Source organism: Haliaeetus albicilla, chromosome 5, assembly GCF_947461875.1.
Source record: "Haliaeetus albicilla chromosome 5, bHalAlb1.1, whole genome shotgun sequence".
NCBI lineage: Eukaryota > Metazoa > Chordata > Aves > Accipitriformes > Accipitridae > Haliaeetus > Haliaeetus albicilla.
The window spans coordinates 4,148,952-4,165,747 of record NC_091487.1 but is presented as its reverse complement, the minus strand read 5'-3'; the positions used below and the strand labels follow the sequence as shown (position 1 = coordinate 4,165,747).

General features: G+C 39.9%; 1 protein-coding gene across 2 annotated transcripts in view; it reads left to right on the top strand.

Annotated features, from left to right (window-relative positions):
* DDHD1 (DDHD domain containing 1) overlaps positions 1–16,796 on the top strand; it is a 67,804-nt gene that overhangs the window by 8,517 nt on the left and 42,491 nt on the right. The window contains exons 2-3 of one of the 2 annotated variants that reach the window (XM_069783094.1): positions 7,092–7,265; positions 15,747–15,848. In XM_069783094.1, the coding sequence (XP_069639195.1) occupies positions 7,092–7,265; positions 15,747–15,848 (276 nt within the window). The remainder of the gene's footprint in view (positions 1–7,091; positions 7,266–15,746; positions 15,849–16,796) is intronic. The other variant, XM_069783096.1, reaches the window with a different exon arrangement.

The window sequence follows — 16,796 nt, the reverse complement described above, 5'->3', positions numbered from 1 at the left end:
TTAGTCTCTGAAACTCGGAAGTAACTTCCACCTGTAATTTTGAAATTGTTTCAATAAAGCAATTTAGAATTACTTGATGGACCAGCAAAATAATATCCTTTACTGTTCAGTGGATGAAATCGCTTTTCATCTCAGACACTGAATAAAAAATAAAAGTCTAGCTCTGTAAGTTCATGCAGCTCTGCTAAGTTTTCTGAGGCTAGGATTTCACCCTTGAACTCCTCTTCAGGTTATGTTGTTACTTTTGAAAGAGCAGAACAGATTGCATGTGTTTGTGGTTCAACAAAGGAAAGTCACCTGGGCTGTGATTAAACGAGGGGCTCCATTTATTTAAATGTGAGTAACCTGTTCTGTTCTGAAATAATATGTTAGGCAATAGTTAGAAAGCTGTAGCATATTAAGCTATTAAAAAAGTCAAAAAGTCTGTTATGTTACCTAGCAAACATGAAATAATGAAATATTAGTTTGGGGCTATTTTATTATAACATCTGTTTGTTCACCTGGCATGCGTGATCATGTCACTGACAGTAAAACGTAGGAATCTTCAATCTCACAATCAGTTTCTGTAACCATCTATTCTCATAATAAAGCATCCTGTCTTCATGAATTTTTCTTTTTTTTTTTTCCTTCATGAGACTCTACAAACCCAGCTGTGAGGGAACTAAGTAAGAGGAATGGATCTTGTCCTGCAAACTGCACTCTGTGCATTTGCATTGGCAAAAATAGAATCTGCAAATCATTACTGCTGTAGAGGCAGTAGTGGCCATTACTGCTGTAGAGGCGGTAGTGGCCATGGCTGCTGGGTGGGTAGGAGGCATGCTGATGCAGAGGTCGAGTAATACCCATCCTTATACTTAACAGGGTTTGCACTAGTGAAAAGTCTTACAGGCTGTGCAGTAGTTGATATACCCCAAATAAATTTTAGGCCTGACACAATAGGAATGGATAGCAAATTTTTAAGTGTCTCCAACAGTACCCTTGATATTATTCTGGAATACGTTTATTTCGGTGGCTGATGTCAATGTTCAGGTATATTACAATTGCTGGGAGTGCTGTGCTCCAAGACACATGATGTGCAGCACTTTCAGCAGGCCTTTGGGGGGAAAAAAACCCAAACTGGTTTTGCCCACAATTTTTTTCCCTTGGTAAATGTGTGGGCACTTCTCTTCATTATTTAAATAGCTTTCAGCTTGAGATGTCACATATGGTAGCCTCACAGTTACCTTCAGCTTGTGCAGATGTTATCCTCATGCACTGCTAATTGTTTGCAACTGTAGTAATAAGGAAGTCAAATTTAAGGAACAGCAGCTACTCCACTGAAAAGCATCTCTAGCGGACTGCATTTTATGAGGTTTTGTTCCTTGTCCAACCTCTTGGCTTTGGGCTTGGAAAGCTAGGAAATTGGGATTGTTAATTTCAGCAAAACACAAGCTTTAATTTCATTTTTCTGAGCCTTTAGATATTATATTAACCTTTTAGATCTCAGTTGTGGGTAAATTGTTCTAGCTGTCTTGAGACTGATGAGTGAAAAGTGCCTTACCTTTGCCATCAAGCCATCTGAACAGGACCTCAGCTTTGAAGCAATGAAACAGAAGTTTACTGAATCTTGCTCTCTTATTTTATTTTGTCTGTTTATCTTCCAGGTTGCATGCTAGCTGGTGCTGGTATTTCCAAAATAGACCTCCTTTTGGCTGCTTGTTTAAGCTCTGTTAACCTTTAGTTATTATCTCTGTCTCATCTTAGTTTTGCAGCAGTTTCCTGGTTCTGAATAAAGTAAGGTGAAAGAGGGTTATGTGAACCACAGTCTGAGCTGTACAATATTTAAATTTAGGTATACACTGTTTCAACCAATGTGGTAGTAGGAAACAAATGATAGCATTGATGTAGTAGTACAAGAAGAAAAATGAAGGCCAATTGTGCACAGTTATTACTTTTGTTACTGTGTTCTGATGGATTATGTTGCTTTTTCATGCAATTTATATTGGCTGTGACCACACAGTTTAAAGATCTTCACAAAAAAGGAGTAGCTGGGGCATATATATATATTACTGCACGTGTACTATATGTTGCATACAGCTTTTATTTTAATGTAATTTTTGTTCTTTGGAAGATTTAGGTGATTATCATAATGCAAATTGCTCATTGTCTCTTCACATCATTAATTACAGCACTTGTATTCTTTTATTCTTTGGATTTTGGGGGGAAAAAAGCCCTTTGTGTAAAAAAAATAAATCCTTTATTGCAGTCTAGATCGCTTAAACTATTTTTCTTCTAAAAGTGATAAAATATGTATGACTAATTAAAATAAAGTGCCTTTCATCAGCTCATAATCCCTGCCATTCAGATTTATTTAGAATTGCTTGTATAAATAAACCATGCAAGTGTACAACAGGCCAAATTTATTGGTATCTTTCAGTTTGAAGCACTGCCAATTGCAGATTATGTGGTGTAAGACTTAAGGCAGTAAAGAAATCAAGGCAAATCCTTTCCTAGGGATCAAGATTGTAGGGACATTATAGATTATGTGTTATATGTATTATAGATTGGGAATTCTGTATTGGCAAAAAGAAAGTTAAATTACAACATGATGTAGATATCAGAGTATTTAATTCTCCCGTAAAACAAAAATAACTGAAAGGATGTAGTTTAAGCTTTCTAAAATCAGCTGAATATCCAAGACATGAATGAATTCACTGAAGGTGGATAGGAGTGAGTAAAATTGGGTGCTAAAATGGCAATTTTGGTTCATCACTTTTTAATGGTGATTACTGTAATAGCTTGCATCAAGTTCTCTGGATGAATTGCAGAGATATCTTTAAATAACAGCACCTGTCTGAGATTAAACAGGGGAATTGTGTTTATGAAGGCATGCCTTTACTCTTTCCCCCAGTGAACAGATTATACTGAAAAAATCTCTTGTGTTGCAGTTGCCTTGTTTCCCCACCCAATCCAGTGTATTCAGTGTAATTACCGTTAAAATACCTCTCTTTCTTCATAACTGAAATGCCACTTGCTTTTGGAGCTGATGACTATTAGCATCAGGAGGTTGTCATCATCATCGTGACTGGAGTTAGACTTTGACCTGGACTGAAATCCAGCATTACACACTTCTAATATTATAGCCATCATTGTTCAGTTTTGAAAACACAGACGTTAATGGGAAGTTGATCTTTCTCACTTTACCAAGCCTTCTCTCTAATAAGAAGACGAAATGGTTCTTTGTGGGCTGTGATCACAAATTTGATTGTTTTGGTTCTGAAAGACAGTGTTCAGTTTTAAAACCAAACCGTGCTTCTGATGGAAGGAAATGTCATTTATTTGCTTCCTCTACCAAGAAGTTTTCTCTTGAGGTTTCCCAGCAGTACAGTGATCAAACCTGCTGTCCAGCTGGCGATGTGAAATAAGACAAGCTTGTAGTTCAGGGTACTGTGGCTGCACACGTAGTGTGCAGCAATTTAAAGGAGGGGACAAAAAAAAAAAAAGGCAACTCCTGGGTACCCCTAAAATCACACTGAGCTTTGGAAAACAGAATTGCCTCACTCAGGTTTTAAAGACCTAGTCTGAAAACAAAGCTCCATAATAAGCTGTCTTTGGATCTGAAAGTGATTTATATTTCCATATAAATGCCCTTTCCAGACCCAGAGCCAGATATATTAGTTTATTCCCAAACTAAACTGTCCTGTAAAGATTTTACAATAAAATTTTTCGTATATCAAACCTGTGAATTTTTTCTGGCTGAGCCTTTCTGGAAAAGGCATTGCCCATCTTTATGTTTGAGAGCTGCTGTTGAGTGCTGCAGTCTACTCTTGTAAAGAACCACTATGGGAAAGTTTCTCTCAGGCAAAAAGAGCCTGAAAATGTTTATTTTAATGCTTTATGTTTAGAATTTTAGAAATCGGTAGGTGGAAATTCCCATGTGAAAAACTTAAAGCCCTTCAAAACTGAAAAAGAGGTGTCTTGTATTCATTTCATTTGGAGTACAAAATAGTATTCATATGATTATTATTTAAAAAAAAATAAAATCTTTTTATGGATTCAATGAATGGAGCCTCGTCAGAATGCTTAGTCAAGAATTAAGGATTGGCTTACACATTTTCTCAGTAAGGATTAACATCTGACGTAGTCATGACATTGCCTCAGCAACAATGGGATCCTTTATCTACACTCCTGTATTATGTGCATTTCATTTCTTCCTGCAGACAGTGCTTCATTTGTAAGGGTAGCCTAACTGGGTCTGTGTGTATTAGCTCTACGGAAAAAAGCGGATATGTGACAGGTGTAAAATGTAGGGGAATCCAGCAAAGGTAAAGATAAGTGCATGATGAGAGACTACTGTATAGGGTGACAACATTGCTATGGTCAGCTTTCATTTCTTGAAAACTAAATACTCATGTTTCACACTTCATTGATGGGATGTAGACTCCAAAGTTAGTTTAAATTTTCATAGATAATTGAATTTTCTATGTCATTTGTAGTGGCTATTAACTTCTGCAGTTTAAAGCCACTTGGACCTTTTGTTCTTCTGATATGTTTGGGATTAATTTTCATTAAATAACCATGCTCTTGGAACACTCCAACCTCTTTATTCACCTGATGGATCATCAACATCCTAAATGTTAGAAATTCAGCGTGTAGCGATTGGCTCCTATCTGGAATAACTATTTTAGCACTGCAAACAGAAGTTGAATGGCAGAACTGGGTCTTGCGCTAGTTCTGTCTGCGTTTTGGTCAGGCCAACAAGACCCGCGTTGTCTGTATTATATATAGGCAGAGCTGAGGATGCAGGGGCATTGAAGAGTTTGAGCGGGGCTTTGGGGGCCTTGGGAGGGATGAACCAGCATGCCCAGTGCCTGCCGAAGAAAACGGATCTGTGGAAAGTTAGGATAAGAGAGGCTGGCAGTGCTTGGAGCCATTGTTTTGGGAAATTCACACTCTCTGTTGTGCCATGTGTGCATGGGTTGCCTGCAGGATTCCCAGTCACGAGAACACTTGGGTAACTGGGAGAGCACATGTGCCAGCACCAAGTGAGGGAAGTTCAGTGGTAATCTGGGCTCCTTGCTCCAGATCATCTGCCTCCAGCATCTGCTTTCCTGTTGTTCAGCTTTCCTTGCTGACTGCTGCAGGACCAACTTAAGGGATGCCATCACCTGCAAGTGTGCTCTCCTTCTGTTACAAAGGTGGGCTGTTAAGAGCTTAATATAATTTCTAGTACTGTGGAAATAGTGTTTTCCTGTAAATCTGTTATGGGAAAGGTTTCAAAATTGGCTTTGGAACATTTTGAGTGTTACTTGCCCTGTGGAGAGATTATTGCAAGATTTTCCTTTTACTTTCGTAGCTTGTAGGTGCAATGGCCTGAGGGATGAAGAACTCAGAACAGCTTAGAGGTTCCAAGTGAATTATGGAGGTGCTTGCAATTCTCTATTACATTCTCATCTGCAAGCAGTTAGTATGAAAAATACTTCTGGCGTATACTAGTATCCACGGGCACAATGAGCACTAGCAGCGTATCTGTAGTGGAGGGCAATGCAGAGGCTTCTGAACCTCCATCGAGCTTAGTGGGACGTGCCCAGTCCCGGTGTGGTGCTCTGCAAAGGAGATGCTTTCGTGACCGAAGCTAGTGCCTGTGCTGATAGAGTGGTGTGGCCAGGCTAAAAACCACTGCTCGTGGCTGGGTCACCTCGTCCAGCTGCGTTTGTACTGGTCTGGTGATAGATCAGATAGATCCCTTCCTTTGCTCAGTAACTCTGAAATCTCCATGCTCTCTATTGTTTCTTGGTTGGTTTTTTTTTTTAACCTAATTTTCATTTACTATTTCTCTGCATCTATTGTTTCTTTTCCAAGCTCTCCTTACCAGCTTTTTTCTCACCTTCCAGGTAGGAACAGATCTTTGAGTAGTAAAGCCTAATTTTTCCCCCACCTCCTTTTCTGAGCCTCTTCTTTTGTGGTTGAGTTCTTAGCTGCTTTGGAGAGCTACGCTTCTGCGGTTAGTATGCGCGCACACAAGAAGTTTTCATTTGGCCGAGTCTCTCTAGCCATATGCAGTATAGAGCAGCTCACATTAGTGTGTGCTGGAGGTCAGTGGTCCGACTGCTCTGAGGTCTCAGCAGACCTATATCTGTACTGGTCTCATGAGGCTCGAGATCAGCATCCTACGGGCTTGTGGAGCACAGGGCCACACACTATTTCTCCTTGATTTCCAGATATAGGAGGAGAAATTCTGAACTGAGCTACAATGGGTATTATTGTCTCAGCTTGCTTGCAGGGATGGGTATAAGAGGAGAATTTTTATTCCCTACAGCCCCAGTAGTTAGCGTGGGCATCAAGCACAGTTTGATGAAGAGTAAGCACCAGGATAGGTTTTTTGTAGAGACTTCTCTTTTGCCACATGGACAGCAAATGCTGGGGAGCCAGCTTCCTCGTTTGGAGTGCTGAAACTGAAACTAGAATGACTGACCGAAAACAGCCCTCAGTGAAAGACTGATTTTAATAAAAAAACCCTTTCATCTTTAAAATCACTCTTTATGCTAATTGATGTGTAATTTGGGTTATTGTAAGTGCAATTCCCAAAGGAAACAAGGCTCTGTGCAGTCAGGGTAAGCCTGAGTGGTTTTGTATCTCCTCCTCATTCTGCATCCTCTTGATAACTTTGAAACCAATGGTTGTTATCAGCCAAATTTTATAGAGGAGCACAAGTCTCACAAAGCTCCTAATTTTTTAAAAATCCAAGGCAACTGGGTGGAGAGGAGTGTATCCCATTAAAGCTGGACTGTTGTTTGAACTTAACTATTAATAAATTTTACAGAATCTGCATCCTTCTGAACGTCTCTCACATCCTCACACACACACTCTGAAAATTTGGCCTCCTTAGCTCAGGTATTTGCAGATGAACACTACTTTCACTACTCATTTCAGCCCCATGGGAAAAGGTCGTGGTGTTTCTCCAGGCATTTGTGGTTACCTTGCTAGGGGTCCCAGCAGTGGGAGTGTAACTTTTCCATCAAAACACCAAACAGAATTCCCTTTCCCTCTTATCTGCTGTCAGTTTGTGATTTGTTGCATTAAAAAAAAAAAATTCTCTTGTTTGATTTTAGAAACGGAAAAGATCCCTGTAATGCGTGGACAGTGGTTTATTGATGGTACATGGCAACCTTTGGAAGAGGAGGAAAGTAACTTAATAGAACAGGAGCATCTCAACCGCTTCAAAGGCCAGCAGCTGCAAGAGAGCTTTGATATGGAAGTATCAAAACCTGTTGACGGGAAGGAGGGTAAGATTGTTTAGATCACTATTTTTATAGTACTTTCTCAGACAGTTGGGGTCTGGTTTTCTTAAGTAAGAATGTGATCTGTAATGGTTTTCCATCCTACAGAGCAGGGAACATTGTTATAGGCATCAGTTTGCTCTCCCATTTTTCAGTAAATCTTGATGTTTCCTGCTGCAGCACATTTGATGAACAAATTATATTAATGGATAAACTTCTTGTTGCCATTTTGCTTTGTGTTTCGTATCTGTTAACTGTGTTTGGAATCTCACTTCAAACTGAAATCTCTTGATGGGACAAAAAGAGCCAGTGTCTAAATGCAAACTGGCTATTAGCTCTATGGACAGCATTCCTAATTCTGTCCTAAAGGGAGTATCAGTTCTACAGATCACATTTCATTTTCCATTCTTGTTCAGTCCGTGAATTTATTAGAGTAGTTTTCAGCTATAGTAAATCTTGGGCATTCATTCTGTTATGGAAGTCTTTATATTTTAATGACCAGGCTGAGGACATTCAGTTAGTGTTCCTGGGAATCTCGGTCACATGCATTTAACATTTTAAGAATAGCCTTCTGAATTTCCTGATCTATTATTTAATATACACAGTTGAATTGGCTGCTCAGGGTAAGTATAGCACAGCGCAAGCTCAGTACTTTTGGGTTTCACACTTCACTTGTTTGTTGGTTGTCACTTGGTGAACAATCTACAAACCAAGCAGTGCAAGTACAAAGGCCTCACAATATTTTTGAGTAGGGTTTTGGTTGTGTTATTCTTTATAAAGCAACTTTATTTTTAAACTCTTTAAACTACAATTTTGTACAAAGCAGTTACAGAGTGTAGGAGTGGCTGTGTTTTGGCCATAAGCGTGGAGGAGTTTTTATGTGTCAACTACATGACCACACGAGTAAAAGCTTGTTAATAAATTGGAACCAAGGCAGTATTCAGGGTACTTCTGTAATTACTGTAAGGAAAACAAGAATACAATTTGTTGGCTTAGGGAGGTTTTTCAGTAGCACAGAGAGTAGTTAAGTTTCTAACTCCCCTCAAAGCTAGTAAGGACTCTGAATATTTTTTTTCTATTTGTACCACTTTAAAAGATCTTTTCCTCTGGCCAAGCCTGCAGTACAGTCTTCTGCTTTAACAGCTCTGTCAGGTAGGTGCATGAAATGGTGTGACCCCTGAGCCACAGCACTGTGCCAGTACAACCGCGCTTTTGAAAGGCATTTTTACCTGTATTTCTGTGTGCTTGTACTGATTCATTGTTACAGCGTACTGGTACAAAGCTCAGCTTTGTTAGTACAGTTGCACCCCCACTGTGAGTGCAGTGCTGTTTGTGGTAGGGTCGTATGCTTTTACACGGAAAGCACATCTTTGTGGCTGCTGAGTGCTTCCAGCCTTTGGTAGCTTAACTCCTGATGGAAGGAAGGAAGGATGGCTTCGGCTGTACTTGGATTCTCCTTATTGAGTAAGGAGGAGAGTTCAGGTTTTTTTAGAAAAAGTCTGGTCTGTGGAGCAGAAATTTTCAGGTTTGAGGTTGGAGAGATTGGGGAGAGTGATGAGAAAGATATAATCCCTGATATTTATGAAAACATAAAAGATCAGAAAAATAAACTCCAAATTCAGACACCAGTGCCTTTTCTAAAACTGTTGTGGTTTAACCCCAGCCAGCGACAAAGCACCACGCAGCTGCTCACTCACTCCTCCCCCCTGCCAGTGGAGGAGAATCGGAAGAAAAAAGTAAAACTCATAGGCTGAGATAAGAACAGTTTAATAACTAAAATAAAATATAATAATAACAACAATAATAATAATTGTAATGAAATGGAATATAACAAAAAGAGAGAAATTAGATGCAAGAAAAGACAAGTGATGCACAATGCAATTGCTGACCACCCACTGACTGATGCCTGAGCAGCGATCAGCCCTTGCTGGCCAACTCCCCCCAGTTTATATACTGAGCATGACGTTCTATGGTATGGAATATCTCTTTGGCTAGCTTGGCACAGCTGTCCTGGCCATGCTCCCTCCCAGCTTCTTGTACACCTGCTTGCTGGCAGAGCATGGGAAACTGAAAAATCCTTAACTTAGTTGTTGCTAAGTAGCTCTTATCCTAAAACATCAGTGTGTTATCAACATTATTCTCGCACTAAATCCAAAACACACTGTACCAGCTGCTAGGAAGAAAATTAACTCTATCCCGGCTGAAACCAGGACAAAAACTAAAGTTTAAAAAAAAAAAAAAAAAAGACAAACACCAATAACCAAAAACCCCCAAGCTATATATATGCAGTCACTTCAAAATGGAATACATGTCAAGTTACCAATAACTTCCAATAGATTTTTTTTTTTGTAGTAATAGGAGAGTTGCAGGAAAATTATAGCCTAACAGTAAGTGTGAAAAGTGGTTTTGTCATTATAATGTGCCTCTCAATACAGCTCTGATCAGCTGGCATCCATGATTGCCATCTGCACGTGGCACTGGGAGAAGCTTTATAACTTGCATTGTCGCTGGTGAAGTAAACATAATTAGTTGGAGAAGTCCTGAATACAGTTTATAAATTTCTTAAATGCTACAATTTGTTGTAATTGCATCCTGTATGAAACATATTTTGGTCCCGTCAAGGCTTACAGGTAGTTAAGACTGGTGAAAGTTAGAATAGATCTGTAAATATCACTGAGAGGCGAAGTGACTATTCGCAATGCTATGATAAAGCACTGTAAATGATGAAAAACTAGCCATCTCATCTAATTCCTCAGCAAAATTGAGATGATCTGTTGTAACAGTCTCTTAGTACTTAGACATAATTACTTTCTTACATGAGCATGCCAGTTCGCATCATGAGTAACGAAAAACTAGCTTGTCAACTAGCATTTTGTTGATATGCAGTAGACGAACCTGTCAGCTCTTGATTTGACCCCAGCAATGCTCTAAACAGTGGCAGTAAGCTGAAAAGTTAGGAGCAGGTTCTACTTTGCTGCTCTTGTTCTGGATAATTTTCTCTTACTCAGCCTGCTAACTCAGGGCAACATATGATATCCTGGAACTTTGTATCCAAGACTCAGCTGACAATTTATTTGCAATTTAATAATCTTTACTTATTTATTTTATTGTCCTCTGAAATCTTTTCATGAAGAAAACAGAATTGCAAGCAAGTTCACTAGGTGTTTAGCACCCGCAGCTTTTGAGCAGCCTGCCCAGTGCATTACTGGCAATGGAATCACCCCATTTAAGCACAGGGCAGGGTGTGCTGCTTCCCGTCTGTGTGTGGAGTCATCCATATGGATGAGTTCGTCAGTGCTGGCTGTCAGTTTTTGCAAAATGTACATTACCTGTGAAGGGTAGCTGCTTAACATGCAGTGCCCCTCTTCTTTCCTCGTATCTTTAGCTTGGGGATACACGTTAGGAGGGTACCCTTACATCTAAAAAAACGATTTCCCACTCCAACAATTTGATTTATTAATTCTGCTCCCGGATTGCAGCACGTTAACAAGGAAATAACTAAGCTTCACCCAGGGCTTTTGTTGGTGATAGGATGTTGATGAGTAAATGCCCCATTACTAAACTCTTAATCCAAGCAAACCTTCCTCTGAAAGTGCAATATGTTTCAGAATAGAGGTCTCCAACCTGTGGCCTATAAGTAACATAATGCCTGTGCTACCTTCCAGTGTTGTTGGGAGCACATGAAGCTGTAAATGCTGAAGGTAACAGAAAGCATATGATGGTGTTTAGGTGACTGATTTCTCATGTTCTGTGTTCCATGGGGCAGCCTGGAGACGACCGCTTCAGTGGGAGATCCCTCTGTTGAGCAGACTGTAGTGGTATTTTGATTTTCATCCTTAAAAAGTATTTAATTTCATGCCTTGCAAAATGAACTGTGGTTATGGTGCCTGATGTCTGATCCTCCTCAGTGGTCTGGTGAGCTGTTGGTCTCAGCAGTGGCATGACTTTCTCAGGTAAATTATTTGTTATGGCAGAACACAGAAATGGGGCAGTTTATTACTTAGGACTGTCCAAGCAGGTTAATGTGACCTTTAGATTTGCCATATCCAGTTCACCTGGATTTGTCTCCAAGAAGGTTATGTTCCATAGGAGTTCACAGATGTGGTTCCCAGGTACCATAGCTCTACCTGCTGCTTGTAAAAATGAGTCAAGCTTCTGAGATTTCTGGAAGGATAATACTTGGTTCTGAACGTGTTGGCATCTGTAACACTTGTAAAAGGCCAGCTACCCTGACCGTCCATCTCTGAAGTGCAGCATGCCCAGGAGGTATCGGTACGGGACAGCCGACTCCCCAGACCACCACGGACCAGGCGGTACGTCTGCACGTCGGGGAGAGATGCTGTGGGCATGAGCCTCTCTCTCCATCAACGCCGCGGGGAGCTCTGCTTCACGGGGTGCCTCCTCAAACCAGGCCAGAGGAACGCTGCTGAAGTCCTGGTGCAAGCAAATGCACCCGTCTCCTCCATAGCTTGACCGCGCTCTGTTTCACATCTCATCACCCTGGAGTCTGCTTTGATCCTGGCTGAATTCCACATACATTTTTCAGTTTTAAATAGTTCATTTTATTGTTGATAGATACAGGAAAGGATGTTGCTCTTCTGTCTTTTAAGACAGAGTAATCGATAACGGCGACAGGAGGAAACCATGCTTAGGATGAGGAATTAAGGGTTTGGCTGCATTTCGACTGCTTTGTTGTGAAATGATGTCTGCAGCCTGTGTTTGATTTAATGCAAATCACAAATTTGCACAAATGCAAATCTGCATATTGGCAGATTCAGGAAGGCATCTTCTGGCTTGTCATTACATAAAGTAATTTTACATCATTTTTCTGAGCAAAATGAGAGTCATCACATTGTCATTTTATAGTTGTATTGGGGAGTGGAGCTTGGCATTTGCCACTCAAGTCGACCCCCATGACACCTTAAACCCCTAAATGAGGTGCTGCAGTGCTGTAACAGTATAAGTGGGCTTCCAGGTCTGATTTGTTGTTCTGCTGCTCTGTTGATAGGTAGACAATATTGGGGGGTTTGGAAGTCCTCAAATTCATTTGTCCAGTACTTTTTGGGTTTTTTTTTATCGAGGTAACACTAGGCCTTTTTATATATTGGCTTTGCTTGTCCTTCTTACGAACAATTCATTCTTCAAACTTAACGTACATAAATTAATATCAACACAAGATGTAAGGTGGCATTTTGATTCTTAGGTGCAAAATTCTAAATATTTGACACAAACTTCAACCCTTAAAATGTGGAAATATCCAAGGTGTTTATTTGATCACACTGTGAATGGGTTATATCTCTGTGCCTTTGTGCAGAAATACTGACCTTTCTTGTACTGCATATACCCAGTGATTACACTTAAATATATTACTACTGTAAAATAATTCTATAAATATTTCTGAGAAAAAACTAGGTTATAACACTTGTTCTGTGAAGGAATATTTCAGCTGAAACCATTTTGAAGGAAATACAAAAAGGGTATCATAATACCTTTTTAGCAGTCAATAAGCTTAAAACTCACAGAATAACACCAGATTTAGAAACTGCTTTTTATGCATACTTGGGTCTTGAGCTCACTGTCTGCCTATCTAAAGTAGTCCATCAAAGGAGCAGCGTTCTCAAGAGATTCCAGTAATATCAAGGCCATTGTAAGATAAAACACGAATTCGGATCATAGTAGATGCTTAAGGGTTCTCAGACTAGATATATTTTGCTAACAGCATCTAACCACAATAAAGGCAGTGACATTCAGACCAAGAGCTTCTTGATGGAGGGTCAAAGTCGCTACTTCAGGGTTGATTTTTCTCTCTTGGTCTGTGGCTGGAGCCCGCCTATCCCTTGCTGTGAGTTCCGCGAGCACGGAGGAGCTGTTATCGGGCAGGTGCCCACCGCTTCAGGTGCCGGGAGGTGGTCAAGGATGGAGGAGCAGCTTTTGTCACACAGTCCGACTTTCAGCTGGAGGTTCAATCTGTGGGACCCACAGCTGCCTGGTAGACGGTAAAACTGCCATCGCTTGCCTTCTGTATAGCGGCGGTGGTGCCAAACAGCAGAGCAGGAACAGCAAGTGCTCAGCATGCTCCTGGGGAGGTAGCGGCGGGTGATACTTCCCACTGGTCTAGGTTAGCACAAGGGCTAATTCCGATTCTTCCATTCAACGCCATTGAGCGGTGGTTCAAAGGGTACATCATAAACTGGTCCCCAGTATAAATATCTTCTAGCAGCCTTAAGGTTTGCTATCTCTGCTTTAAGAATACTTGGTTAGCTGTTAGTGTCATAAATACAGTTGAGTACCTGTCATCTGTTGCTCCGTCATCTTTTTCAGGTATATTCATTTAATTAGGATGAAGTGAAGCTGAAAGCTTAATAGATGTGATAGTAAGGTAGGAATAGACGTAGTTCATTGTATTTGTACAGAGAGATTGTGGAATATCCATCCATAGAGATGCTCAAAATTCAGCTGGAAATTGCCTGAGCAACCTGATTCAACTTGAAGTTGGATCCAGCTTAAAAGCTGATCCTGCTCTGTGTAGAGGATTGGAGCAGACGAAACCCAGCAGTCCCTTTGACAGAAATTATTCTGTGATCAACTCCATGATGCTGTGATAGATGATAAGAAATGTAGAAAAAATCCTGTGAGTCAGAATTTTTTTAATGCGTTGATTTTGAAATGGCGTAAGTTTATTGGTTTTTCTTAAGGAATTTCCGCATGTGGTTAGATGCCACAAAAACTATACAAGTTGCATTTGGAATAGTTGATTTGTTTTGTCTTAGATTTCAAATAATATTTTCTCTCTTCGTAAAAAGTTTATATAGATTTTTGTCAAAGCTGCCTGTTAACCTTTCGATGGGAAAGCCATGTTCATAGAATTATAGTCGTGCAGATCAGGAGGGGTCTCTGGAGATGGTCTAGTCCAGCCTCCCTGCTCAAAGCCGTGGAGTCAACGAGAGCAGGTTGCACAGGACGTTCCCAGTGGGATTTTGGACCAACGATGGAGTCTCCACAACCTTTCTGGCAATCCGTACCAGTGTTTTATCACCCTCACCATAAAAAAGATTTTTGTAATACTTTGCTTGAATTTCCTGTGTATATTCTTCTTGAGGGTTGCATTGGCACAGCCAGTAAAACACTCTGCAGACTAAATTGTTTCATCAAGTCCCAAGTGCAGTAGCTGTGAGCCCAATTTTCCTCTCCTGTAGAAAACTGATGTGCAACAATAATATACTTCACTTGCATCTGTATCAAGGCATCTGCTGACAGAGCTGTTAGCTGAGGGTGTGAAAAGGCATGATCCTGGGCCAGTATAACTGTGTCAGTCAAAGCCCTTGACACAAGCATGGAATATCACTCACTTGCACTGGCAGAAGTTACTGGATCATAGAGTATTAACTGCTCCTGATGTTTGTAAGGGCGTAATTCAGTTGCATACGCTCTCCAGCAGGCTAACTGATTTCAGGTAATTGCAGCTTAATGACTTCGTGGATTCAGAAGCCAGGCTGGAGCTTCTTGATTTCTCATTGGATTTAAACACACCCTCTTGACTATACCAGGTTTTTGAGGCTAAAAGATTTTGAAATTAAGACTATTTGTATGAGTGAGGGCCCACAGAGCAGTAAGACAGAAGACGTAGATTTGTAGGACTTCACTTTCAGCCTTGCTTAGGAACCACTGAAGAAGCATAAAAGATATCCATCGTAACCGAGTTAACAGTGAATACAAGTCTCCTGTTGTGGAAGTGCTGAGAGCAGCTTCGTCCTGCTCACTTAACTTTACCTGCTACTTAGCAGCAGCTTTCACTTATCTTAAAGTATGTCTTCCGAAATCACACAGCACCAATATATAAGTGCCTGAAAAAGAATCTTTTGGATTGCAGTGCAATATTTCAGTATTCTCACAAGGAGTGAAATAACGCAATTGAAAGTCTAATAGAAGTTATGGATTTGCCTTACCATCAAGGGGAAGCTCAGCGGCAAAGTGTGCGTGCTGTTGCATTTCACCATGGAAGGCAGGTTCTTGCGAACTTACAGAACAGGGTAACAGTAGAATATTTTGTCTAACCTAACTTTTAATGATCCTCTTACACTCTTTGGGGAAAATAATAGAGCTGTGCTTAAAATTGAGGGGGTTTTTTTTCAAATGTTTAGTGTATACTTAAGAAGGGTTACTGTGTTCTACCCTATACCAAGTAGAGTGATTATGCTTTTGTACGTGTAAATGCAAAGGCGCTTGGTGAATCTGATGAGGCTGTGTCCCAGCTGTCTTTTACTAATGCCTTTAGCTTTGTTGTAATGTCATAACTGTTTATGAAGAGTGAAGAAATTGAATTTGGCTAATGGGTCCTGACACTTTTGCTACAAAACCAGTTTTTGAAGTGTATATACTTTTTCAGAAAATGTGCCAACTTTTTTTTTCTAAAAATGGTAATACTAATGAAAAAAATGATACCCCTTTTAAAAATTTTACTTTGAAGCTCAGTGTTTTTACTTTTAGTTCTCTACTACCTCCCTCCCTTCTCCCTCCCTTCTTTGTTCAAATGGAGAGGATATAAGGAGAAGTCAGATGCTGCATGTCTTAAGCGAAAGCATTCCCAAGGTACAGTAATTGTAGATTTCTTTTTTTTAGTACTCCTGGCTTAGGAAGCTTTAAATTCTAGTTTGCTTATATCAGTTAAATGTTAGATTGACATGCTTCAGTTTCTTGAGTTGTATTCATGCCATTTCCTTCAAAAGGGGAGGAAAAAAGCATCATAAATCTTAGAAGAAAAGTAGAAGTGTTGTGAATCTTACAGAAAAGTAGATGCTAACAGTATCATGCAGTAATCCTTATTATAATTGTTTGTGACTGTGATGAAAACCGTAAACGTTTGTTTCTTACACTCCTCATATGTTGTTTGGCTTTTTCAATAAACTGAAAGCAACTTTTTTAGAATCACAGCAGGCCTGGTATAAAATAAATTACGTCAGAGAAGGAATGGAACGTTTATACTAGATGATGTTTTGTTTGCCATTTTTGTTTTGGATAATGCATGCATCTTTAATTTTATGTTGTAAATTATTTTTAATGCAGCTTTTGTATGAGTACTGGAATGAAATGAGACTTTGGGCGTACGATATAAAAAAGGGGAAGCTGTATAGAATACATGATAAAGGCTGCTGTGTTGCAAAAAACAACTTTGAACTTTGCAGCAGCTGATGTTGTGCAAATTCGTTTCAGAAAGTGGGAGTATATCTTACAGGAGCCATTAATGATTGCAGAAGGCTCAAAAGTACTTGTCACTGGTCTTTCTCTGCCACCATTAAAGCCAGTAGCGATTAAACTTTTACTGACTTCAGTGACTGTGGAACTAGACTTCTGAAAACTGCACCCTCGATTTAAAATGTAAATGCACATGGTAGGTTTAGAGTTATTCTTGTCATACCATATATTCTTTTAGCTCCTGGAGATATTGTAACGTGTGAGAATTTATTTTGATATGCATAAATGCTTGCCTTTTGACTTCCTTTAATTATATTTGTCTGTAACTGGGTCCAAGTGAAAATG